Source organism: Peromyscus californicus, unplaced genomic scaffold, assembly GCF_007827085.1.
Source record: "Peromyscus californicus insignis strain IS unplaced genomic scaffold, ASM782708v3 Scaffold_23__1_contigs__length_62951481, whole genome shotgun sequence".
Classification (NCBI taxonomy): Eukaryota; Metazoa; Chordata; class Mammalia; order Rodentia; family Cricetidae; genus Peromyscus; species Peromyscus californicus.
Window position 1 is genome coordinate 39,150,549 of NW_026294534.1, and position 26,780 is coordinate 39,177,328.

The 26,780-nt window shown below is 44.9% G+C and overlaps 1 protein-coding gene across 1 annotated transcript in view; it reads right to left on the reverse strand.

Moving 5' to 3' along the window:
• The window catches only part of Tenm3 (teneurin transmembrane protein 3), a 2,633,929-nt gene that overhangs the window by 22,833 nt on the left and 2,584,316 nt on the right, over positions 1 to 26,780 (reverse strand). The window contains 6 exon segments of the mRNA XM_052752285.1: positions 884 to 1,009; positions 1,011 to 1,120; positions 2,926 to 3,101; positions 22,242 to 23,116; positions 23,902 to 24,056; positions 25,410 to 25,642. Of these exon segments, the coding sequence (XP_052608245.1) occupies positions 884 to 1,009; positions 1,011 to 1,120; positions 2,926 to 3,101; positions 22,242 to 23,116; positions 23,902 to 24,056; positions 25,410 to 25,642 (1,675 nt within the window).

The window sequence follows — 26,780 nt, forward strand, 5'->3', positions numbered from 1 at the left end:
TATTCTTAATGGTGAGGGAAGTAATGTTGGGGAGAATTATCTACATTTACCTGATAAACTAAAACTCTGTTTGCTAATATAAAGAATGAATCAGGTTCAGTTTACTGTGGCTGAAGGTGATTTCTTGTTTCAGTGTTTAATCTACATTGTCTTTTACCCAATAGCTACCATAAATCACAGCTTGCCTTTCAGATGCATTTGGCCTGGAATGTAAGAGTGATTAAAAAAACAAAAACAAAAACACCAACACGTAAATGCAGAGACCATTTTGCAAAGCTCAATTACACCAGCATAATGAGAAACACCACATTTCTCATTTAAAAAAAAAAAAAAACAATAAAAGGTGGGCTTTCTGTCAATTGCACAGAGACAGCATCGTGAGGGGTTCTGAGGCGGGAAGTTCTTACTACACATCCAAACCGCAGTTCAAACATATGGCGACTGCAAAGAAAGACGTCACCTCGCAATGGCTGGCCTGTCTCCTTCAACATTCGTGTCTGTTTGAAAAGTGTGACTATTTAAACCAGTTCTGACTTATCCCCATTTATGCAGGAAGAAGCCATCACCGCTAACAGGGTGGGAGAAGGAGGATTATGGTCCCGAGAGTCTTCGGGTGACATTGTGAGACGGGGCTCAGTGGATAGCCAGAGCCCGCGCATCTGGAAGTGTGTTACAGGCAATTTCTAAACCTCCCAGCGAAGAATTTCCTTCTAATCACTGGAAGGTTTTGATGGCTGGTACGATTCGCGGCATACACTCAATGTAGACAGATGAGGGTGGCTGGTGGTCAGTTGTGCCTGGGCAGGCAGGCCGCATACACAGAGCAGTGCTAGGCATGGCATGGAGCTAGACATCTTCCTCTTCCTCTCCAAGTATTACTTACCCTGAGTTTTCGGCCGAACACAATGACTTTGCCTAGGGCTTGCTCTTTCCGGAATCTCCATTCTACCAGATTCTGGCCATTCTCCCCGGGGAGAGTCATGTTTCTTTTGGCCACCGTGGGATTTGCGGGTACCAGCCAGAACGTGGGGCTCTGTCTGGTAGTGTGAATCTAGACCGCTGGCGTAGATGATTCGAAGGGAGCCGTCGTAACCAATCTGGTAACTGTTTCTTAACTGGTCTAAAAAAAAAAAAAATGAGAAGCAGAAAACGTGAGCTATTCTGCCTCTATTAAACATCAGACAGTCGTGCACTCAGAACTGATACATATTTCCAAAACAGTTGAGGCCCACTTATAAAAACAAAAGGCGCGCTTAGTGATGTTGTTATGGTCTGGAGAGCCAGTGTCCCCTCAAAAATGATTCAGGTGTCGGGAGCCTGGTCTTGAGTTTGTGACGTTAGTTTTGTAGTCTCTGATATTTTAGGTAGTACCTGTCTGAAGGAACACGTCACTGGGCCAGGCACCTGATGTCAACTTACCTTCCTCCTCTTCTCCCCCTCCTTCTTTTCCTCTCTTCCTCCCCTTCCTTTGCTCTCCCCTCCCTCCCTCCCCATCTCCTTCCTGTACACCATGAGGTGAAGAGACTCCTCTACTCTGTGTTTCTACTGCCGTGATGTGATGTCCTGCCCAATCACACGGCAAGCAGCCATGGTCTGAAACCTCTGGAACTGGAAGCCGAACAAATCCTTCCTTCCGTCACTTCTATCACTGTATTTTATCATGCCAGTGAAAAGAGGAATGGGTACAGATGTCCTTGCAGAGAGTAATAAGACTCTAGCTTGGACTTCCGCTGTTTCAGGCTACCAGAGTTTTGGCTGAATATAAGAAGCAAACCTTGGGAGAATTTAAAAGTACCAATGACTTTAGTAGATGAAATATTTGGGATGTGCGGTAGACCACACATGTGGTCCTTCAGTAGGAGGAGTCCCCTCCTCTATGTACATCCTGTTGTCTTTTGTCAAAGACACTGGGGAAAGATCAGCAGCCATGGCTTGCATACTCAAAATATAAAGTGATATTCTCCCCCAAAACCGACTTTTAAGAAAAGGGACCCACCTAATGTTTTGTGTAAAAAAACCCTTTCATGTTATAGACTAGTGCCTCTGCCTCAGTGCCAGACTTTGGAATAATATAGGGCCATTTGTAGAAGAAACACAAAAAATATTTCTTTTTTTTTTTGTTTTTGTTTTTCGAGACAGGGTTTCTCTGTGTAGCTTTGCGCCTTTCCTGGAACTCGCTTTGGAGACCAGGCTGGCCTCGAACTCACAGAGATCCGCCTGGCTCTGCCTCCCGAGTGCTGGGATTAAAGGCGTGCGCCACCACCGCCCGGCTCAAAAAATATTTCTTTAAACGATTGCAGAGGTTGCCTGATGGGTAATTTTTTAAAAAGGAAAAAAAAAATGAAACACACAAACAAAAACAGCAAGTCAGTCCGAACCAAACCCAAGCAAACTAAGAGAGGTTTAAGGCAGGTTGGTAATTGTTCCAGGCTGTGAAAGAGTTCAGATATTACATAAACAGGTTCTTGGAATGTGCGGTAAAATCGCCATCCTGTGTGGCTTCAAATACCACACTACCGTGGATCACGGCACCTCACCTCAAGTTACTGCAGTGAGATGGCAGAGAAGGCATGCTCTAAGAAACTGTTGGAGGACCCAAAACAGGTAGACTGACATGTATCACGAGCTGGAATTACGATGTTATATTAAAGAAAAATGGAAAAGGATGTTTTTCAAGGCTGGCATTGTTTTATACACTATACGATGTGTGCGTGCGTGTGCGTGTGCGTGCGCGTGCATGTGTGTGTGTATGTGTACATATAACACTGCCTGCAGGGCCTTGATCATTTCACCTGTGTCTCTAAATGTTTCTACTTTCCCTTCCCCTCATCTGGTTTACCTTAGAACAGGAAGGTCCGAGTTCTACTTGGGTGCTACTGATAGCTTGCTCGTTAATTCATTTCAAATTCTGCTTTTTGCCTTTACCTTGAACCATGGTGTAGAAAGAATCGATTGAGGACAAATTGGAAGTGATGCTGACGTCCTCGTCCCGGCTGGATGACTCAATGTCCACGGTGATAGCCTTGTCCATGTCCCCATGTAAGTTTGTAACCACGCCGGTTGGAAACGTAACATTCGTTAGGCGACCTTCACTGTCATAGCTGAATGAGAGAGGCATCGTGTGGTGTTAACAAGGAAATGGCTGGCACTTTCTACCTATACGTTTAAGGCACGCCGGCATTAGCGGCACAAATTTGGAGGAGTGTTTGTCTTTGTGCATGAGCTATGCCGAGTGAGGACTTCAAACACGCTTTGAAGTAATCAGAAGCCTGTTGAACACAGAAAAACCTCACTGGTGAGAGCAGGGGTAAACAGAATGTTCTCCATCTCAGCATTTTAGTCTTTGAAGTGTGACCAAAACCCACCTGCACATCTAATTTGCTGTTTCAAAGGGAACATGTTTGCTGATATTAAATTCCTTAGTATTCCTTCATATTTTCCACCAAGTAGACTCAATTCGCTGCTCCGTGCTATTAAAGTTATATCAACTAAGTCCTCCATGACTGTGCAACCTGCCCACACAGGCACTCCCTTCACACACATTTAAAGTATTATTTTAGCATCTTGAGACATTTTTAACACATTAACGAGAAGAAGAAAAAAAAAAGCCTTTTAAAGACTCTTTTTGGACAGTGTTGGGGCTGGTACCCAGAACCTAGTGAAAGCTAAGCAAATGCTACATCACTAAACTTCATCCCTAGCCCGAAAGACCTTATAAGGATTTCTCAGTGATTGACGTAGTTTACAGCAAACTAGGACTTTCGTGGTAGCGATGGTGATAACCTTTCTTAAAAATTACTGTTTTTTTTTTTAAGAGAAAGATTTGTTTTTAATTATGTGCACAGGTTGGGGTATGTGCACATGCATGTGGGTGCCCACAGAACACAGATGAAGGTGTAGGATCCCCTGGAGCTGGAGTTACAGGTGGTTGTGACTGCTGATGTGGGTACTGGGAATTGAAGTTGGGTCCTTTTGAAGGAGCAAGTGTTCATAACTGGTGAGCCATCTCTCCAGCCCCCAACTTCTCGTCTATGCTGCTAAATTTAGGGCTGTGTGCTATTCCAAGTGATTCATCATATTTAATGAAATGAGATATAGTATTTCCTGACATTTGACAGTTCTTTGATATTTTATTACATGCTTATTTTTTAGCATATAAATATGGGAAACTTATTTAAATGCTAGGGTCCATTTTATTTATTTATTTATTTTGGTTTTTTGAGACAGGGTTTCTCTGTGTAGCTTTGCGCCTTTCCTGGAACTCACTCTGTAGACCAGGCTGGCCTCGAACTCACAAAGATCCACCTGGCTCTGCCTCCCAAGTGCTGGGATTAAAGGCGTGCGCCACCACCGCCCGGCTCTAGGGTTCATTTTAAATGCCATGCTGTGATAATAAAAATGTACTACAGGACCAACACTTGACTGAGAATTCAGCTTTTCTGAATTTTCCACTTGTGATGTCACCAGAGGGGAAAAATAAAAAAAAAAAATAAGACTACCACATTATCTGAATAGGGAAAGGCAAATTCACAGTTCTCCATGAAAATTTTAGAAGCTCCCTTGCAGCAAGCTCGGAAGCAGGGATAGTGGGGAATGGATATTTTTAGAGGAAGACAAAAATGGCCAGCGGTGGGCAAACATTCAATCATAACAATAGGTATAGATACAGAACAATATGGAATGCAGAGTAGACAAGCACGCAAACGCTGTTTGTAGTTAGAAGATCCCGGGCCATAAAGATGGCGAGGACAGAGGTCTGCTCCATGCCTGGTGTTGTGCTGACCCATTAACTCGAGAGGGCTCAGGGTCAGCGAGATCTCGGGTTTGACTGACGTGGTCTGACAGCCCGCCACGCGGCGGCCGCGGTGGGAATGGGCACTCAGGAGGCAGTGGGGGGAGATGGAGGACCAGAGGAACGGACACACCAGTAAGTGTCATCGTTACTTGGACTCAGAAACGGGCAGCGCCAGAGAAACAGAGCAGACATCCTTCCCTCCTCAGCAATCCCGGAGCCCCGAGCAGATTAAGACGTAAGTGAAAGAAATCCAAAAGAGTTTACTGCTGTCACTGCTTTCCTGAAGATATTGATCTCGAAATAAGCAGGCACAGGCTCATTCACACGGCAAAGCGGAGACACAGAATTATGGACGAAATCGGTCTCCAGTCGAGGCTTATATTCAGTACAATTCTTGCATCACATTGTACTGCTCACAGTTCCCGAGTCCTTTAGAAATTAACATCCTGTTCAATGCTCTTACAGAGAGATCATGCTGTACCGCATTAGCCCTCCCCCGTCTTGTAAATGGAAAGATGACGATGATGTGGCTCAGTCACTTGTTCAGGCTCTCCGGGCTGAGCTGTCAATGGAACTGTCGGGCACCTGACCTCAGGCCCATTGTCCTTTCTGTAAATCACAGGGCCCGCTTCAGAGTTGAGAACTGTGCTTTTACACACGTGATCCTACTCGAAAGCAGTGTACCAATTCATCCTGGCTGCGGCCGCTGACCTGCCCTTTCGCTGGTTTATATTTCCCAGCCCCACTCAATCTCGAGCAGAAACTTCACCTTTCTCCTGCAGAAAGCATTTTGCCAACCTTTGACTTGATGCTCTCATTGGCTTACCACTCATTCCATTTCCTGCTGGGCAGGCATTTTCTATCACAGGAGGTTGAGCACAGGGGGACGCAGCCCAGGATGCTGAGCCTTCAAACGGCAACCTGTTAGCCTTCGGTTCTTTGGGAAATAAACACACAAGTAACCTTTGCAGACAGTGTGGTTAGAATGACAGAAGGCTAAAGCCGGCTCCTCGATGGCTCAGCTTAACAGTTTGGCCCTGGAAGTTCTGAATGCGTGCCTGCCAACAAATGGCTAAACCTAAGTTAAGGCATTAACAGGACTAAAGTGTTTGAAGAAGGCAGGCCAGGAATGAGTAAGGGCTCTTCCTGTCTAGCTACCCATCAGTTTCTGAATACAAGGGCACTGAGAACCCAAAGAGAACACAAAATAGTCACGTATGGGAAAGTGTGCCTCCTAACAATGAGTGTCCCTCTGGTACTAGGGATCCCTGGAGGGACCAGAATGTAGGCAGAGATGTCTCCAGCTGGAGGAGCCAGTGGGGACCTCCTTGAGGTGACCTCTGCTATCAAGCCTGGATAACAGAGATTTCCACAGGCAGATCAGGCCTGGGTGGGGTAGTGGGGAAGGGAGTTGGGGGTACTGGGGGGTCTTGGACATACAGCAGTGAAGCTGTTAGGACAGGGAGAGAGGTAAGTTAGTCACTGAACATTAAGGGGCTGGGAGTCTTCACAGCAGAACTCTGTAGGAGAGTCAGACCTTGAGCAGGCTTCAGCATGGGGATGGGGCATTGAGGAAGGTTTTTAGGAAGCAAAATGTTCATGAGGCTGATGTGGTGAGTAGCACTGAGAGAGCTTATGAAGGGGCCAGGCAGTGGGAGCTCCCTAGACTTGATGATTACACAAAACAGCGAAAACACTGTACCAACACAGGGCTTTTAAGTAAAGAGCTACCATCTTTTACCTACAGACTGAAGGCAGAACGGGCCTAATTTCAGGCCAAGAAATAGCTGGTCAAAAGGAATACATTCTGGGGTTGAAAACATGTAGGACTGTCCCTTGCTTATCACAAGGGACATGGGGGTGGTTACTCCTGTGTGTACTTTGATGTTTATTTTATTATTTTTTTTTCCTTTTTTTTTTTTTTTTTGGTTTTTCGAGACAGGGTTTCTCTGTAGTTTTGCGCCTTTCCTGGAACTCACTTTGTAGACCAGGCTGGCCTCGAACTCACAGAGATCCTCCTGCCTCTGCCTCCCAAGTGCTGGGATTAAAGGCGTGTGCCACCACCGCCCGGCTTGATGTTTATTTTTGATAAAGCAGGGCCAACTGGGTAGACATGATTGGACAAGACATGTATGACCTGATGGCGATGAACGAAGGGACCAGAAAAGCAAGGCCTCTGTTTGTTCAGATTCGATCAGTCTCCCTAGGCAGGGCCTGCAATGAGGGTCTTGTGGCCTACCTGAAGAGCAGAAAGGACAGAGAGGGCCCCTTGGGTATCACAAGGAGAGGAGCCACAGTTCCTGTGACCCATCTTGGGGGAAGAGGACCTCCAGGTTCTATGACATGCTTCTGTTGTGAAGGGAGGAAGGAGAAAGGAAGGGGGGAAGAGGTCAGGACTTTTCCAGTCTCCTTCAATTTAAGGCCCTCAGCACGATAAAGCCAGGCCTTCGGGTGTGGCGTTATGAACCCCCACAAAAGCACCATGAAAATAATTGTGTCATCCTTAGCTTTTCATTTCAGTGTAGATCCGTGAAGAGTTTCTCACAGAGTAGGACCTTTGTCAACAGAAGTGAAAATGAGACTTTAAAACGACCAGAGGATTCTGGGTAAGGAGTTGAAACGAAAAAAATCAGTTCTCAAAAAAAAAAACAAAACTAATTTTCAGGCAATGTAGCAGCAATAACCCACGGGAACGCTCTGAGAGATCAGAGACCTTTCCATCTAATCCACAGATTGCCGGACACTGCCCCGGCTACGTGCAGCTTTGCAGTTCTGCTTAATGTTAGTGGCTTGGCCTCGCTGCACTAGACCTCCCCAACTCGTTCGTATATTAGAGATGTAGCTTTTCTTTTATTAGCCCTTTGAATTTACAGTGCAATAGGCTCTAGGGAATTTGAATAGAACATCAACTTCATGCTCACTGCTCCACTCATCTGGTAGGCTCCTCGCTCCAGCTTCATCACACAGCACATTCTTTTCTGCTCCCAGCTGACCCCTCTTCACAAAGGACTCAGCTTGGAAAAGACACTCTCCCTCAGGCTCTTACCGACCTTTTGCTCTTGCAGCGATGGGGTACCCTTTTTATGGTTATCTATTTATTTGACTTTAATTTTGATTGCATTTTTGCCTAGACTTGCTACTTTAGCTTTTGGAGAGCATTTTCAAAACTCCTTTTATGTTTCCTAGGCAGTGAGATTATTAGTAAATGCCTCAGAGTCATAACCTCAGTCATCCCCAGTTCTTATCCTGAGATGAAATCTCTCTCCTTTCCATTTACAGACGTGAAGTGCGCAACTCTTCATTTTTCCTTCATAATTTCACATACTTACTCTCCCATTCCCACAGCTGCCCCGGACTTGGACAACTGGTCTACCTGCCTCCCCCCACACTTACAGGTAAATATTTGGAACGCTATGATTATAATACTCCTATGCGCAAATATCTTCAGTAGATTGTCACTTGAGAGAAACGCTGACGAAGCGATCCTCTCAACAACTCTGTGCCAATAGACTTCTGATATGGTAAATTACTCAAGTGGAAAACCATTTGCAGTTTTCCAAAACTTTAGAACTTGCTTGACTTCGGTGCTTCTGTTAATGGGTTCTTTAGTAGAATGTTCAAGGATAGTCAGAGATGGGCTTTCTCATCTTCCTAGAACCTTCTACTATTAGCCTGTTCCGTTTCTCAGTAGGTATATGGATTGGCTCCTAGACTTGAATCACAGTAAGCCTTCCCTGAAAGACTCATGGGCCCTGTGTTTCACTGTCCATCTTCTACATCTGTTAGCTTAAATTTCCTTTCACATGAGGCAAATGAAAACAAAAACAAGAAAATCTACTCATTGTTGCCACCTGCTATGACAATTTTCTCTATAGTGCTAATTTAGTACAACTTATCTACCACTATGGTAAAGTGATACAATTACCACCCCATCAGAACTGAAAAAGAAAGCAGGAGTCACTCCTTGATGAGTCAGTCCTGGTGAAGGACATGCGAACCAACAGCAAAATCAGAACAGGACCCATCTGTACTTGGATGGTGGGCTGCTTTGGCATTCTGATGTTAATAATATGATTTATAACATTAAGCCCAAGATTTTACATATAAGTATTTTTTTAAACAATTATCTCAGAGATGCATTATTATTTCTTCTCAAGCCAACAGCAATGTTGCCCACAGGAAATCCTCAAAAGTTGGGAAGAGATTAGAAAGAGCAGCTAACATCATGAGAAGCAGAGGACTCAAGTGACTTCAAGGTGACAGGGCCTTCTCATATGTACCTATTGTCAACGTGACAGGGGAAGAGAAAAAGAAAGACCCAAGAACACACTGTTTTGTTTCTCCATGACTTTTCTTTCAAGGGCTGAGAGGACCTTGAGACAGGGACGTGAACAGACAGGAGAGGGTGGGCTACACCAGTTTCAGTTTCTTTGCTTGGCTGAGTTTCCTTAGGAGGTCTCTCGTAAGGGACAGGGTCTAACCTGTGCTTGTTCCATGAAACCAGCAAGGGCAGCGGTCTGCAGACACTCTGCCTTCTCTCCTTGCCCTGAACTCTCCAGATTACATGAGTTCAGAGAAGATGGACGACAGCATCCCTTCCTCTGGCACCTCAGGCCTGGCCCTTTGGAACATGGAGCACAGTGAGAGATGGCCTCAGGAGCCATTTTGTTTTTTCAAGAATCAAACTCAAGAAAGGTGACCCAATGGCTCTTTCTCTGCATAGTCCTAACCTGTAGAGGAGAACCGACAGAGTGCTAATACACTGGCCTTGAGACACAGTCATCTAACCAGGGAGGTCCAGAAATAGCTCCTTAGGGGTTCAAAGGCTTCTGTGCAGTCCCCTCCCACCTTTTCAAACTGTGCACTGGCTGAGGAACATGGACATTTATGGAGGTTTTGAAATGTAGAATTGCTACACAGTTCATCATGAGGAATTTTTGCTCTCTATATGCCTTCATCATCCTGGATGTATTCCACCAGTTTCAGAAGTGGGCAGAGGGCAAACTCATCCTCTTTTGTTCTCTTTGTATTCTTGTTCTTACACACACACACACACACACACACACACACACACACACACACACACACGGACCCAACGCCCAGGAAATGGATGTGTGTGTGAGGAAAAGGAATCAGGAGAAAACGTTCTGAAGGTAGGTATTCTATTCACAAAGAAATTCCGTTTATCACTGAGTGGTGGTTGTTATCACCAGCATAATAACACATAAGATTCTCCTTTCAACAGAGATGCAATATGTATCATTGTTTCAGCCAGGGAAATCTGGTAGCTTTTAGTAAATGTTTCTTATGGGATAAGCATTAACACAGGCCAAGAGAAATTGGAAGAATGGCGGAATCACAGATTTGTTCCAGTGAGAAGGAATTTTTTTCATTACTAAGGAACCTTTCATTTCATAAATAAGGGTGGTTCTGTGGCTTGCCAAACATCATAGTTGGAAACTGGTCCTGGAGTCAAGGTTTTCACTCTAGTCCAGGGCCTTTCCCATTCAACCACAGCTTTTTCACAGGGGGCATAAAAAGGTAAAGGAAGGAGGAGGAGAAGGGGGCAAGTAGAGAAGAAAAAAAAAAAACGTCACAGGGAACCAACGACACATCAATGGCTTGGAAAACCCAGGTGAGAATCAATGCATGCAAAGATAAACAATAGCAGTAGACTGTCGTTTACTTGACTATTTAGTACATCACTGTTCAGTAAGTGGGTAGACTCAGAATGTAAAAAATAAGGGGTCGCTGAGACTCATGTGATGTCTGTTCACCAGCTCTGAGAGGGGAAAATGAATACTGTTCAGTTTCAGAAGGGAAGAGGAACTGAGGGCCTCGGGCAGACGAGGAGTACCAAGGAGAATTGGGGAACAGGGCTGGGGAGATAATTCAATTGGTGGAGTGCTTGCCAGGCGGGCATGAGGACTCCAGTTCAATCCCGGGCCAACAAAGCTAGGTGCTGCTATGCTTGTAACCACTGTGCTGGAGGAGTAGAGACAGGCAGAACTCTGGGGCTGGCTGGCCAGCCTGGTCTACTTGCGTAATCTCTAGGGCAAAGGGAGGCTCTGTCTCAAAAAGAAAGGGTGGATGGTGCCTCCTGAGGCATGACTCTGAAAGGTGTTCTCTGACCCCGGAACCTGTGTGCACATATGTGAACATGTATGCACACACACATAAAAGAAGCACAGAAAGTGAGATCACGTACAAGGAGAGGCGATTTGAGCATTCCAAAGTATCGGGTCTCCAGACGGTGGATCTTTGAGTGTTTACAGGGAACTACCTTACTTCCACAGGGAAGTTCAGCCTGGCACGTCATGATTCACAGCAAACTGCCCTGCCACTGGTAACCAGACCGTCTACGTTCCTTTTCACTGTGATTTCATTCACTCCAAGTTTACTTCTGTTAGTAGCTCCCATAATCACATCTGCATCTCAAGAGCTGGCTTTCCCCTAAGATCTAACCAGTACTATTTCTTCCTCCTTCTTTTATTACTATTTTTAAGACTATGTTTAGCTAACTTCCCCAGGCTGGTCTTGAACTCCTGGACTTCTTGGCTCAGTCTTCCAAGAATTGAGATAAAGGTGTTCAATAACACACAAGTGTCCAGACAGATGTTTCGATCACATGTAACACAGTACCACGGGGACTGACGTTCATAACTTCCAAATCTGAACGCCCTGTGCATTTCTGGTGTTTTCCTACCTACTTTGCCAACCATGTTGGGAAGACAGGGAACTCTCGGAGGATTCTCCCACCTATTCATCTCCTGATGATTAATTCATTTCAATTTGTGATTAGTGCCTCGTCTGGATCCAGCCCTTCACTTCTTATTCCTAACTTTCTATTTCTCCCTGTACCTTCTACTCTTCTCCCTTAAGCCCACGCTTACACGGTCACCAAACTGACCACGTGGTCTCCCTGCTAAATTCCCCAAAGTGCACCTTTTCTACCCAGGGTGGAAGATTCCCCAGGTGGTCCAAATCCTTAGCATGTCACTTAAGCCCTACTTGAGCAGAAGCACGCTCTTCCGACATCTTTCGCTAGTCCCATCCTCCAGTATCCCCAAGCACCTTCCAGGCTCCATTCTAAGAAGCACGTTTGTTCGAATCCTGCCATGCTCAGCCTGCCCAGTTAAGGCTTAGCCCAGGTCTGCCTCTCTACCACCTCCTGCTAACGTTTATCTGTATCTTCAGACGTCGCTTCACTGAGATGTGTATCTTGCCTACTCTTGTTCCCAGTCTGACTTGGATGAGCATCCGGGTTGCCCGCGCTGCCAGCTGACTAACACTGTCTTAGCACTTTACCACACTTCCAAGTATTTCTCATCTGTTCAGAGCCTAGCGGATGCCGAACTTGCCTATTCTCCAGCACCTGCCATCATTCATGGAGAAGGAATAGGTGAACGATGCCCGGTAAGGAGTGGCTAAGTGCGAAATGTCCCCTGACCGAAGGGCGTGGACAAAATTCTCACCTCACTGGAGCCTCAGAGACTTGAACTATTTAACAGTTTGTTAACCACATGGCTGTTGTTAACGCAGCATTTGGGAATGTTTCCTTTTCCTAGAGATGGCTTAACTACTCTTTTAAAATGGTGTCCCAGAGGGTAGGGTCAAGTGGGACACATCCATGTGGGACTAACTGTGGGTGAGGGATATCTTTGTGAGATATGCCTTAAAAATTATGTTAAAATTAAACCAGTAGCATATAAACGAAATGATCTTTTATTGACTAGGCACATCACAGATATGTATGTGAAGAGAAACTGCTGGTCATAACCCATCTCACTTACTCTAAATTAGAAATAATCGCTGCACATATGTGGCCTTCCTTTAGGTTTTCAGTTAGCCATCCTCCATGCTTTTTGGTTTCTGTAGGAACAGTCTGACGCATTTAGATTCATGTTGATAGACGTATTAGAGGGCCATGTTGCTTCTCCACATTACAACATTCTTTGAATTCCGGGTTTACTACTACAGCATCTTCTTGGAGGGAAGTGTCTTTTCCTCGTATGTCTGCTTTGATAAGGACCTAGCTCTTTCTTTTCTCTTTGAGTTCAACAGAGAATGAGGTCTTTCTTTCATCTGATGCTAGACTAACATTCGTTACATGCTTAAATTAATCGATCTATTTCCTATTTAAAAACCAACACTTTTTAGTCTTTGATTTTTGTTTGTTTTGTTTTTCGAGACAGGGTTTCTCTGTGTAGCTTTGCGCCTGTCCTGGAACTCACTTGGTAGCCCAAGCTGGCCTCGAACTCACAGAGATCCGCCTGGCTCTGCCTCCCGAGTGCTGGGATTAAAGGCGTGCGCCACCACCGCCCGGCTTTAGTCTTTGATTTTTTTTTTTTTTTGGTTTTTCGAGACAGGGTTTCTCTGTGTAGCTTTGCGCCTTTCCTGGAACTCACTTGGTAGTCCAGGCTGGCCTTGAACTCACAGAGATCCGCCTGGCTCTGCCTCCCGAGTGCTGGGATTAAAGGCGTGCGCCACCACCGCCCGGCTTAGTCTTTGATTTTTATACACATTTTAATCAAAAGGCCGAGTTATGAAGGAAAAAGATCTTAATTTATGTCAGACTTCCTTCTTTACCATATACTCAAGTGGGGGGGGGAGAAAACAAATCCTTTTCTAGGTAGACCTGGAAAGTGATATTTCTTATTAATAAGAAATAAAAACAAAGATGATTTTTGTCTGTGTATGAGCGCTCACGCCATGGCACACGTGTGGAGGTCAGAGGACGGCTTTGTAGAATCATTCTTTTCCTTCTACCTGTACATGGGCTCCAAGTATCAGCTCCTCAGACTTGGGTAGCAAATACCTTTACCCGCTGAGCCGTCTTGCTGGCCCAAGGTATTTCTCTCTCCTCTCTCTCTCTCTCTCTCTCTCTCTCTCTCTCTCTCTCTCTCTCTCTCTCTCTCCCCCGTCCCCTCCCTCCCTCCTTCCCTCTCCCTCTGTGTGCCCCCAACTCAGATGCATAGGCTGACCAAACTTTGGGATGAACTTGAAGTCTGAGAAATCTGTTTTGACATGCACGAGTAGGTGGGTTTACATGATGCGGTGATCATGACAGGCCAGATGGACGCCGTGAGGAACAAAAAGCACGTGGGTGATGCCCGGTCATCTAATCTCTTTCTTAGGATTGATCTTAGGTCAGAGTTCAGGAGAGAAGTGAGATGTCCTCACCGGCTCTAGACATCTGGAAATGACTCCCAGGCCCAGACATATGAACAAGAGGCTTTTGCTATCCGCAACACTTCACTGGGAAAGCTGAAGGGTGAGGAGGAAGGAACGAGGGCTTCTACACAGGCCTTCATTTTACTACCTCAAAAGGGAGTTGGAGCTGGGCAGTGGTGGTGCATGCCTTTAATCCCAGCACTCGGGAGGCAGAGCCAGGCGGATCGCTGTGAGTTCGAGGCCAGCCTGCTCTACATACAGAGTGAGATCCAGGACAGGCACCAAAGCTACACAGAAAAACCCTGTCTCAAAAAAGCAAAAAAAAAAAAAAAAGGAGTTGGAGACGATGCACAATTCCAGAAAACTCTCAATTGTCAATCTGTAGCTCTGTGACAGGGAAAAGGGGACGCTATCCTGATCTGTCCACGTGAGAGTCTCTTCTCGAACGACGTTTAGAGTAGCCAGCGTCTGTCTTGGTCTTCGGGTAAATTATCTGATAATTGCTTCGCAAGGGAAGCTGATGAAGTGCCGTATGAGGCTATCAGAGCACCTATCCAACGCAGACAGCTGCTTTAAAGAGGGAAGTCCACATTTAGAGGCTGAATTACTCAGTTTTTGAGCCATCATGGAGTAATTTAGCATCTCAAGAACATTAATTTGCTAAATGGATCACACTGAAAGAGTTACTGCAAGGACACATCTCCACATTAGAGCCGATGTGCCCGACTCTGAAAAACTAGTTCCCATTCTTGCTTTTTTTTTTTTTTAATCTAGACTACAGAAAGGAGTTGGAATAAATCAAATATTGATGGAAGTATTGCCTTTAGAGCGTTCAAGTGAATGTTTGAAATGTACCATAGTGACTATATTCAACTGTCTACACAGTTCCCACTGACTTCCTGATACGGGCAAAACGATTAGAGAATTAAACAGAACAGCAAACAATGGGAAACAGTGTTAGAATTTCCCCATGATTTCCAGTGACCTGCTGAGGAAATCGCTCCACAGTCGGCCCTGAGTTCCTGCAGGCTGTCTTTCACCAAGGAAGAAAGACTGGGGGATATATCGAAGGGAGGCTGAGAGCCGTCCATTGTAAGCTGCATTATTTGTAAAATGGGGACTTAATTGTTAATGGAGTTTGCGGGCAGAAATAACAACGACCTGTAGTTTGTCAGATGCTTTTCAAAGGAGGGCTGATCCTCAATTCTGTCAGGTGGAAGCTACCTCTAATCAGTTCCTACATCAGTCAGTCAGTTGTGATCAGAGGGACGCCTGTGTAAGAACACAGCAGGGCACTACTGTTGGGTGATCCCGGCTGATTCCATGTCAACAAGCAAGGACGCACCATTCCTAATTTGGAATAATTATCCTTGAGCTTTCCTACTTTATTCGTGTCTTCTGTATACTGTTTTGGATTAGAAAGTGCCCTAAGGGTACCCTAGCTGGCATTTATACCCCTCTCTTCTTTGAGGTCCCTTCTCCTGTACTCTCCCAGGGTATCAGAATAGGTGGGGGGTGGGGGGGGGTTGTGGGTCTGTGCCATGGGCACAGAGTTAGGTTCATTATAAAGAAATGGTGCAGAAGCTCATTCTGAAATTGCAAAGCTTGAATGAGGGACGATAAAAAACCCAAATGAGGAGCTGGAGACCCATAGATACCTACAGAAATGGGCAAACACTGAAACTCATTTATTTGCTCTGTAAATCTGAATATAGCTCACAAAAGATCACACAGCTCCGCAAACACACAGCTCCAAATATCCAAACTCCCAAGACAGGAAAATTGCCACTAACTTGCTGATATGCATGTGCATATCAGTTAGAATTCATAGCTTTGTCTGTACGTTTTCTTCTTCTTTAGCCAGAAGAAGCGCCTTTAGATATGCCCAAACCCTTGTATTTTATGTGGGCAAGCAAGCAGAGAGCTGTGAAATGTCATTTACTAGTAAATAATTTATTCCATCGCCCAATTCCATACACCGGGTTTGCTTCTGTGTGCACTCGAGTGCAAGAACTATGGTTTCACTTTGGGTATGAGCTTTTTCAATAATACATTTTCAGCAGGTGAGATCTTTGTGGTCCCTCTGGAATGACTTTAGCTAAGAAATCATAGTCCAGGGTAATTGTTTTTAGAGAGTAGGATATGTTGCTGGGTGGCAGCGGTGCATGCCTTTAATCCCAGCACCCGGGAGGCAGAGACGGGCGGATCTCTTTGAGTTCTAGACCAGTATGGTTTATGGAGCCATTTCCAGGGCAGCCTGGATTACAGAGAAAGATCCTGTCTGAAAAACAACCACCACAAAACCAAAAAGCAACCCCCCCCCAAAAAAAAATCAAAGACATGTAACTAGGCTTTTTAGAGAAGAGTCACAAAGTGGGCCTTCACAGTCACACAGTGGGCCTACGTCGTGCTGTCCAGCAAGTCAGGAGAAGGCATAGGCAACCACTCAGACACTCAGAGATAATTATTCAACCCCTGAGACATCAAGGCTGAGCGAAAGCCATCAGATGCTGTATTCTACCAGCTATTTTTTTTTATAACAGTCACAATAGGGACAGAATGACCCATGAGTACCACGGAGAGAAACCACTACAAGTCTTGTTTTGGAAATGAAGGCTCTTATGCTTACAAAACCATCTATGTACCTTAAATTAGAGGCACTTGCCTATCTTATTGGTGCTGATGAGAACTTCAAGTAGGGAATCAGCACCGCCCACCCTCTGCCCCCATCCTCTCTGGTACCTGGTACAACATACTGTGCTTGCATTGGAATGAAAAAAATATTTGCTTTCTTTTTATTTTTTTCTTTTTTTGGAGGATAATTTCGTAATTATATTTATGCACAGAAAACTTAATGGTGTACATATAATGCAGTTTAGTGGTGAGTTCTTTGGCCTTTGCCTTTTCCAGCTTGGCAATGTGAGCCACAGACTCTGGACCCAACACATTGCCTCCCCAGTGGTGGTGGATCTCAATGTATCTGTCATTGCGATTGGGCCCGACAGCTTCCGCCAGCTTAGCCAGAGCGCACGGAGTCAACCTGTGTGAAGGCCACAGTGGTGTATGTCTTCCTGCGCCCCAGCTGCCCCAGCCTGGCCTTCCTCTTGAGGTTGCGACAGAGGACCGCCATCTCGTGACATAGGGCAAGCAGGAAGAGCGGCAGCTCCATCGGATCTACATCGTGGGCAATCACCACCACCCGAGCCTTCTTGTTCTCCACTAAGGTAGTGACTGGATCGACCCTTGCTCAAAGGGCGGGAGCTTTCTTCTCAGCAGGGGCCAACCGCCTTGCTCCCCAGCACCCCCTCCCTTGTCTCTGGCCTGGTGCTGCCCAGAGCTGAAGGGGCTGGGTAGCTGTTTGCTGGTCCAGGGCCTGAGGAACCAGTTATTGGCAGGAGGTATTTGAGCTGCTTCTAGAGGATCGCCCTTTGTTGCTGCAGCCTGATGTACCGGGGGACATTTGACAAAGCATGTGAGATCTCTTCTGGGTTGGATGTCTTGTCCAGCGCCCGAGGTCCCTAGGCCTTTTCTCAAACAGAGGATTCACATCTTTTGGCTTCCTATTTCTTCAAATGGCAGGGGAGGGGCCACCTTCTTCCCCCTGGGTATCTGCTCGGTTGGAGGAGAGTTTTCTTTTTAATTTTCCTTTGTTCTCTGCCACGCAGGCAAGGGTCCCAAAGCCTATCGCTGTTTGCCAAGCAATCTTTCAACGAGTTTATCCCTAGCCCCTGCTTTTGTGAGACAGGGCCTTACTATGTAGTTCAAGCTGCTCTTGAACTTTGGGTGTAGCCCAGACTGGTGTACCTCAAACTCCTAATTCTCCTGCCTCTGCCTCCTGATCACCAGGAGGTATGGTACATCACCATAACCGGTTATATATACAGTCCTTGCTGCCTTCCTGAAAAGCAGTATTTCAGAATAAAACGCTACCAATATGAAGTCTCTGTTTTTCTCATTCACTTATTTGAACAACAAGACAACTGAGGATGCTCTTATTTAATAAAGAAAAAGAAAACGAGCAAACAAGTACTATTGGGTAAACATCAAAAGATGGACAAGAAAAATGGGAAATATAGACATTTTCTGTATTAATGACTGGTGCAGGCAGGGGTTTGAACCATCCCAGAGAGCAGGAGATCATTTATACAGTATTTTTTTTTCCAAAGGAGCTTCGGGGAGCTAGGTTTTTTTTATCAGACTCTACTCAATAATGAATATTCACCCTACTACATCATTGGCGTCTGCCTCCAATCTTTCTTCAATGAAAAACGATGAGGAGCGTGGTGTGTGCACAGCAACATTCCATGAGTCGAGGGAGCCACGGACACAACAGCTTGCATTAAAAAAAAAAGTTTTCCCATTTTCTTTGTACTCACACCAGTACTGCAAAAATGCTAATGGCATACTAACCAATGTTGGTTTATAACAACAACAACAACAACAACAAAAGGATAAAATGAAAACACTCAAGGTAAGTAATTTGAACTCGCTCTCCTTTAAAATGTCTTTGGCAGGAACTCTGGTAACCATATTTTTACAGTAGGCAAATCGATTGATTCCAGGTCTTCCATCTGTTTCTATTTGATAAAAGCTTTAATTTCCAAAACCTTTTTTAGATACTGGGCTAGCTGAGAATCTGGCCACAAAGAAGTGGGGATTTGGACTGAAAACTGCCATTTCTTACAGAAGGTATTTATGCCAAAAGATGATTATAGGCCGTCCACCAGCTTAAGGGACTGGTGTGGTGAAAGTCACAGAAAACAGGTGTTTCTCACTTGGGGATGATTGTGTGTGTGTGTGTGTGTGTGTGTGTGTGTCCCCTGTTACAATCTCCTTGTGGTTTTGGTAAAACCCTGACCACTGTCAAAGTCATCACACCCCTTCCTTTGTGAACTCACCAAGTGTCTTTCTATGTCTGCCTTAGACACACAGGGCTACAAAAACATGAAGCAGAATATTACCAGGACGTCAGTTCACTACAAAAGCATGGGGAGCCAGCTCTCTGTAGCTGCAAGGGAAAGGGTCCATGAGGAAAACTGCCGAGTCGCCCATGTGCATTATAGTTAGGACACAGGCTGGTGTCTAGAGGAAGAGGAAGGGTCAAAACGGTCACAGCTGTGACCATGAGGAAGATGAGGAAGAAGCCCTGTAGTTGGGTATGAGATAGGCAAGCTGGAAAGATGAGGAGGGATGGGGCTCTGGGCTCGTAATTGCAGGCAGGCTGGCTCCCCGAGTCCCTTGAGGAACACATGTAGGACATTCACTATTGTCCTTTCATATATCCTCGCTCTCTGTGGGGCTAACTGTGACAGACTAAATGGTAAGTGTAAGGATGGCTGCTAACAAGAAAAGACCATCCCAGACTATGCTGCAGACAAGCAGTTCAATGTGATGTTAACAGTCAAAGACTTCAGCCCTATCTTGGCTGGGACGGAGTTAACCCTGCCGTGGCAAAGCCACAAGCCCCATCGTGTGACTGTGAGAACAAAGAGACTTTAGTGTTATGAATAGCACTTGAGGCACCTACAAGGTCAGAGGTGGTTAATGCTGGCCATGTGACGAACAGCTAGCAGACAGCCAAGGTCAACGTTGGAGTCAGAGATGGATGGAGCTGGGCTCCAACCACTCCTAACTGGGTAGTTCATAAATAGCACATGCTTATTGCCCTGGTTGGGCCAAGTGCAGATCATATGGTCCCTCCAGTGGCTTGGCCCACGACAGCCCAGAGATGGGCTGAGAAAGGTCCCAGCACTCTAAAAACAAACTGCATCATCTGGTCAGGGACTCAGAGGTCTCATCCTATCTACTAGGGGCACTGGCAGCAATTGTTTGTGAAGGTCAGGGTGCAGGAAGAAACCGTGGTCAAGGCTCCCGTGAGTGGAAGCAGGGGCTAGGTTTGTCCATTGCCCACCTCCAAGGATCACAGACAAAATGGGATGTTCTATGAGACTGGGTCCCGGAGGCCTGCCCCAAGAGGATAAGCTTCCCTTCTGTGCTCAGGCCTTGGAAAAGGGGATTTGCAGGTTCTGACCCTTGGAAGAAGCGGCCTCTTTTGCAAGCATGTACAGAATAACAACAATAAAAACTATCTCATTCAGACCTAGAGATTCCGAATTCCTTAGGGTAGCTACTCTACTTTTCTGTACCTTTTCAAAAAGTATCCACGCTTCTTGGCAGTTTTTAAAATTATAATTTTGCTGGAAACATGTAGAGGAAGATAAACAATACATTGATTTTGAAAGTTAAAAATTTGAGATGAGGTTTTGCTATAGAGCTCATTCTGGCTTTTAACCCCCTGTGTCTGTCCAGGCTGGCCTCAGACTCTGGGTCCACAGCCTGCTTCATCCTCCCAAGTGCTGGGATTATACACACATGTTATTTTTTTTTTAAATCAATACTTCTGTTAATTTTATTAGAAAAGTACTTTGCAAATACTGTTTAGTCTAATATACTTTTAAAATACACCTGAGAGAGTCTCTGTGCGGTTATAGTTAAATACATATATACATACACATACACATAGATATATGTATATATACACACATACATATATGTATATACACACATATATATGCACATATATATTATAGAAGAGGATGTCTTCTTTGTGTCACTATCATTTCTTTAAAAAAGTCCAATTTTTTAAAAACTGTCCCACATCTACCCCGCTGATGGAGTGAACCCATTTCTCTGGTTGCCCAGGCTTGAGTGAATTTGGGGGCGCTCAGGAAACCATCCTGTGGGCTTCCAGCTCGTCTGTTGGTAGTCACCACATGGAGAACTGTCGCACTGTCAGTTTCTGGACCGAACAAGGACATGTTCAGAAACGGCCCACAGAGCAGAGCTCAGCCTTAAGACAGTACTGCAAACTTAGCCCTGCTTTTCTCTCCCTGCTTTCAACTAAAGCGGGACCCTCCCCGAGGCGCCGCTATGGCTGAAGATCTTCTAATGAGGAGCGCTTTCCTGCCCAGGCCTAGCTGATGGCCGCGCTTTCTCTATGTGCCTTCTCCCTCCTTGGCGGCGACACAGCCTGCTATCACTTTGAAAGCCCCGCAAAAGGAAGTGCCTTCCATTAACTTCCAATTTATTCCTTTCCTAGTGCGATCCTGAAATGAGGCAAAGGCATGCTAAGAACAGAATTTTAATGTAATTCCACGGAAAAGGTTTGTTCCTCCGACAAAACCATGCTGCTGGGGGACCATTGGCTTTATTAAAAGGGAACCTGTCAAAAAAGACAAGCCGTTCCCACTACAGGGGAACTAAGCTTTCTGTGTAGGAGCCATTCCAGAGAAGTTGTACAGGAAATATTTGTGTACCGAGTGACTTTTTCTACTGACTTGTATTGCAATTTTAGTGGCGTGTTCTTGGAGAAAATGCTTCTGCTCCAGCATATCACTGTGAGGAAGCACACTAAAGGACTCAAAATATGCATCCCGAGGCCTAGTTTGCATTAGTCAGCACGTCATCTAATTTCCCCTCCTAGCTTGTGCAATGTTAGTCAGTCAAGTGAACAAGCCATCGAAAACGGTTTAACACAGGCACTCGTGCTAAGGTACACACACCCTAAAATATACAACAGCTAATTTCCATTCCACTCTCCCTGACCTCGCAAAATGTGACCGGAGAGCGTATCACCTGGGCCACTTCTCCACACAGATGCCCCGGCTTCAGAAGCCTCCTGACCTCCTCACGTGCTTTCAAACGGTGTGGTCAACGTCCTGCTTTGTCTTGGGTTGCAAAGTCCTTTAAAGTGTGGTTTATCTTCTCCAGTACCTGACTATGCAAAGCTAAGCCCTCTATTTGATAAGAATAACATTTGCAGTACTGAGGTAACCAGCCAAGTCCACTGGAAGTGATTTTCAAAGTTTTTCTTCAATGAAAGCTCCGACCACAGCCAGCTTTATCAGCCAGGCAAATCCAAACCCAGAGGGTTTAGGCCTAAAACTAAAGCTACGGATTGTTCTTTGAAAGGTCTGTCGCTAATCTGCTAAGTGTACTAGGAGCAAAATGTCAGTTCCTAAGGAGAGGTAAATTTACCATGGAGCTAAATGAAATTTAATCTCCGAGGGGTTTCACATGTATGGGTCTCTTCCAAAGCTCTGCATCTAATTTTCATAATTTTGTCTTTTTTTTTAAAGAGGGATATAAAAATTATAGAAACTTTAGGACCTCAATAATATAGTTCCCTTCAGAACTCAAGCATGTATTATTATCACAGACTCTATTATGTTATCGATATTCTATAATTAGAGTAAAAGTTTCATATACTTACTCAAAAAATGTTGTCCACCCAGTCTCGTCACTTTTGGTGGCTAAGAGACCACTGTTGCCATGGTAAGTAAACAAAACGAGTTCCAGTCCTTGAGCGGTCATGCTTTTCAGACATCCATTGGTGCCTATGGTCAACCATATCACTTGGTTATCCGGAGACACCACCCGGACAGGCATCCGATTGGGATCCCTGCGTATTCGGAGGGTATTGCCATTGCTGTCTGTCACCGCGGTGATGTCATTGTCATTGCTGTAGCTAAAATTATACAGGTAGTCGCCGGTGACCAGGCTCACGGTGTACTGGTGAGTGCCGTTGATGTCGAAGATATAGAGTTCTTGGTCGGTCGGAGAGGCAACTTCGTAAAAGTTCATGGAGTTAAGTAAAGGCTTATTCTTGGACACGGCCCGGATCCGGATGTTTCCCAGGTCCGCAATGTACAGCGTGCCATCTGGCGAGGCAGCGAGGGAGGACGGCGCGTTGAGTTTGGCGTCTTTGGCATAGCCGTCTCCACTCTGGTAGCAGTCACAGTTGGCGTCATTTTTGCAGTCACACTCCGAAGGTATCCCCGCCACTAAGGAGATTTCCCCGTCTGTCGTGACCTGCCTTATCCGGTTGATTTTCTTCTCGTCGGTCTCGGTAATGTACAGGACGCCGCTGTAGGACACGGCGATGGCGGTAGCTGACTCCAGGGTGGTCTGGACGGCGTGCTTCCCCACCGGATAGTCCACTCCGGGGACCTGGCAGTGCATGGGCCGTCCGGCGGCGATGCGGACTTGACGGTTTTCGGTGATCTGTAAAACTACATTATTGTCCAGGACATAGATGGAGTTATCCATGGGGTTAATGGCGAGGTCAGTGGGCCATTCCAGACGCACCTTCGTAAAGAAAGAAATGACCTGGTTAGTCAGTTACTACACAGCAGTTAATTTGCTAGAAGTGTAAAGTCGACCATTCAGGGAAATTAGCCTTAATTTGATAAACTGTTTTGAAATTGTTTTTTTTTTTTCTTCCATAGCGTGGTAAAACAAACGTACAATTTTTGAGTGAAGACAAATGTAGGAAATAACATCTTATTTAAAAATGCAGGGCATGGAAAGATTTGCCGGTTATAGCCAAACAGAAAATGAACTTCTACTCAGTGAGTCAACAGATATCGCTGAGATATGAACACATATGCTCCTTGTAGTAGTAATAACAGCCAAATGCCAGGGCTTCCTAGGTTATGAATACATTAGTATTCTATTGTGTTTTCAATCAGGCCAATAGTTAAGTTCCTAATTCTAAACATAAGCCCCTTGGGACTAATCGTAGTGTTTTTCCTTGTACTCAAGCAGCCTGTGCAATCAAAAGATTAGGGATTTAAGCTGTTTGGTTCTTTTTGGAGTGTCTCCATGCTGCTACTTTAGTGGAATTTTATTACACATGCTTAGCATTTCTCAGTGCTAATTGTTCTGTATTTCAGCGAATTCATCAAAGGCAGAACTACAGAAGAAGGTAACTTTTGGTAGCTCCTGATGCACATTTAAACAGAACAGCTGTATCATAACCACTCCCACGCCTGATAAGTGCAATTGAACGCGGTACCATCACCGGCTACTGACAGCGTAAACTGACGTCAGTCAGAAGCGAGAAAAACAGCTTGGCTTAATGTCTGCAGTACCTGGCTGATGTGCATGCTTGTGTCACAGGTTAACGGTCTGGCTGACGTCAGGTCATTGGACCCCAGGAGGGTTGATATGATTCCATTCTGATCAACCTTTCTGATCATGGTTCCATCAACGAAGTAGATCAGTCCATTCTTATCAATCGCCAATCCTTTATCCAAGAGAAGTAAGAGTTATCATTTTTTTCCTTAAAAATTATTAATCTTGATTGAATTCTTAGGCCCAGTGACAAATTCAAAACTTAGCTTTGTTAATAAAACAGATGGTAGGTAGCAGGTAAGACTGCTGATTGTAAAGCTGGGTGTGGTGGCACACACCTTTAATCCCAGCACTTGGGAGGCAGAGGCAGGCAGATCTCATGAGTTTGAGGCCAACCTGGTCTACAGAGTGAGTTCCAGGACAGCCAAGGCTACACCGAGAAACCTTGTCTCAAAACAAAACAAAACAAAACAAAACAAAAAACAAACCCCAAACCCCAAAACTAAAAACCAACCAACCAAGCAATTAACCAACCAAAGATTACTGATTGTAAAATCTTAAGAAAAGGAAAAAAAAAATCACATACAGGCATTTACAATTCAAACACATTTATGTAAATAAACACAACAAAGAATCCAAAGCTCTCAGAATCTCTATCAAGCGTATGAACCTCACAGGCATAGTCCTTGTATGCTTCAAATACAAAATAACATTTACAGTCCCAATGAAGGCCATACATTATAGAGACAGGCTCAGATTCTGTTAGCGTCGGCTTATAGTCATGACATTCTTCCAACAAAGGCAGAGCTGAGCTGAGGTTAGTGTTTAGCTGACCTTGTTACAATGAAATTTGCCATTATGAATAATTCAGTACAGCAAATATTTTTTTTTCCAGCCCTTGCTCACATAATCCTCACTAGTTATAATGAAAGTAAAAAAGTTTCCAAACCCAAACCCATTGTCCTGGATGGCAGAATGCTTGAGCAAGGAGTCAATCTTGACTCCTTCCGAGCTTTTATCACATAGAATTTTAGCCCGTTACCTCCCCAAATTCCTCATCGCAGGCAGATTTTCCCATGGCATAGGAACAAAAGCTGAACAGCTCCAAAGTGGGTAAGAGCTAATAGGGTTGCTTAGTGACGCTTTGAAGGAGGCCTGGGACTCATTCGTGACAAGGAGATTCCCGGACAATGAAGGAATCTGAAGTTTAATAGGGACGTGACCTGAATAATATAGAGTGGTGGCTTCAGTCTTGGAAAAATTGAAAAAAAAAAGTATGATGATTTTTGTTTTTAAAAAGTCAAGAACCTTCTATCTACTGTAAAAAAAAATGAACTTAACTTTTCAGTTTCACGGTACATGGCTTTTAAGACACTAGATGTGATGTAGTTTTCCAGAACATAGTTGGAGATAAAACATTAGACTCAGCATTAAACACAATCAGGAATCACATGGATTTTTCTACCTTTATATATATAAAAAAAAATAAGTCAAAGGAGAAGCCTAAATTGATAGGTGCCGGTACCTTTGGGACTCATGAGCGTCGCCTCCACGGCCTTGCCTCCGTCCCCACATCTGGCCTCGTCAAAAGGAAGGCACTGCTCCCCGGTCCCCGCAACCACTTCAGCGTTCTTTGTCAGGTCTTTCGCCCCCGTGAGGGATTTGGGGCGATAAATTCTGCGGGTGTTAGTATCAGAAACGTACAAATCTCCTGTGACCGGATCCGTAGCCAGGTAGTATCTGTGAGCTGGGTTGCTACTGTAAAAAGATTCATATGTAAATATTAGGGGAGAGCTAATCCTTGTGCACAGAGGGAGAGGAGAAGCGAAATAAAACACACCAGGAGAAAGTGCTTATAAACTGCAACCCATTGTCAAAGGCTGGATGAAGGGCAGGCTAAGTCATAATGACTTAAGAGACTACGACCCGAGGTAGCAAGTCTCTGAGATATTTTTAAGTCTGTGATATTTTTTTCCTTTCTGGCTTGGTGTTGAGGACTCCACTACCTGTCAGTCATTATTCTTTCTTATTTTATTTTACATTTTATGTGTACGGATGTTTTGCCTGCAAGTATGTGTGTACCATGTGCATGCTGGCGCCAGTGTAGGCCAGGAGAGGGCATCAGATCCCCTAGAACTGGAGTTAAGACTGTTTGGAGCTGCCCTGAGGGTGAGGAACCAACCGTGGTCCTCCGGAAGAACAAGTGCTCTTCACTGTGGGGCCATGTCTCCAGCCCCCACCAAGAGTCATTCTTAAAAACAATTACCCTTGCAGGCAATACGCTTGAGCCTAAAATAAAGCAAGGGCCCGACAGACAGATGAAGTCTGTTCTAGGGAAAGACCCCTCCAACACATTCTCCATCAACTTAGCACACGGCCAACGTCGTTATTACTGTTAGGAATTATGATTTTGCTTTTGCTATAAAGCCACACAAACAACACCCGCCGCCACCAAGAATGTAGCACTGTGCCCATCATCGCTGCTCAGTAACAGTCCAGAAAAGCAAATGATGCTGGCACAATGTCTGTTCAGAATTTCGGGGATAAAATGAGATAATCCATTCAAATGTAGAAGGCAACCTCCAAACACTACTTTCTTAGGAATATGACTTTTAGACCCCATGCAAATGCGCTCTTCTGGAAAGGATGAAAACAGGTTAAGTGACTTGGTATTTCAACGAGGTTGGCAAAGATGGAATCCATTAAATGAGATGTCTTTTGATAACAAGCTTGGTTTTATATTCTCTCTCTCCCCATCCCATCCCCTTTCTCTATTCCTTTCATCTCTTCAGGGTCAAATACACAAAAACTCAAGACACTTGGTGACGTTGATTTTGTATGAGAACATCTGTGAGACTGTGTCTCCTAGAAATGTCAGAGATGACACATACATGTA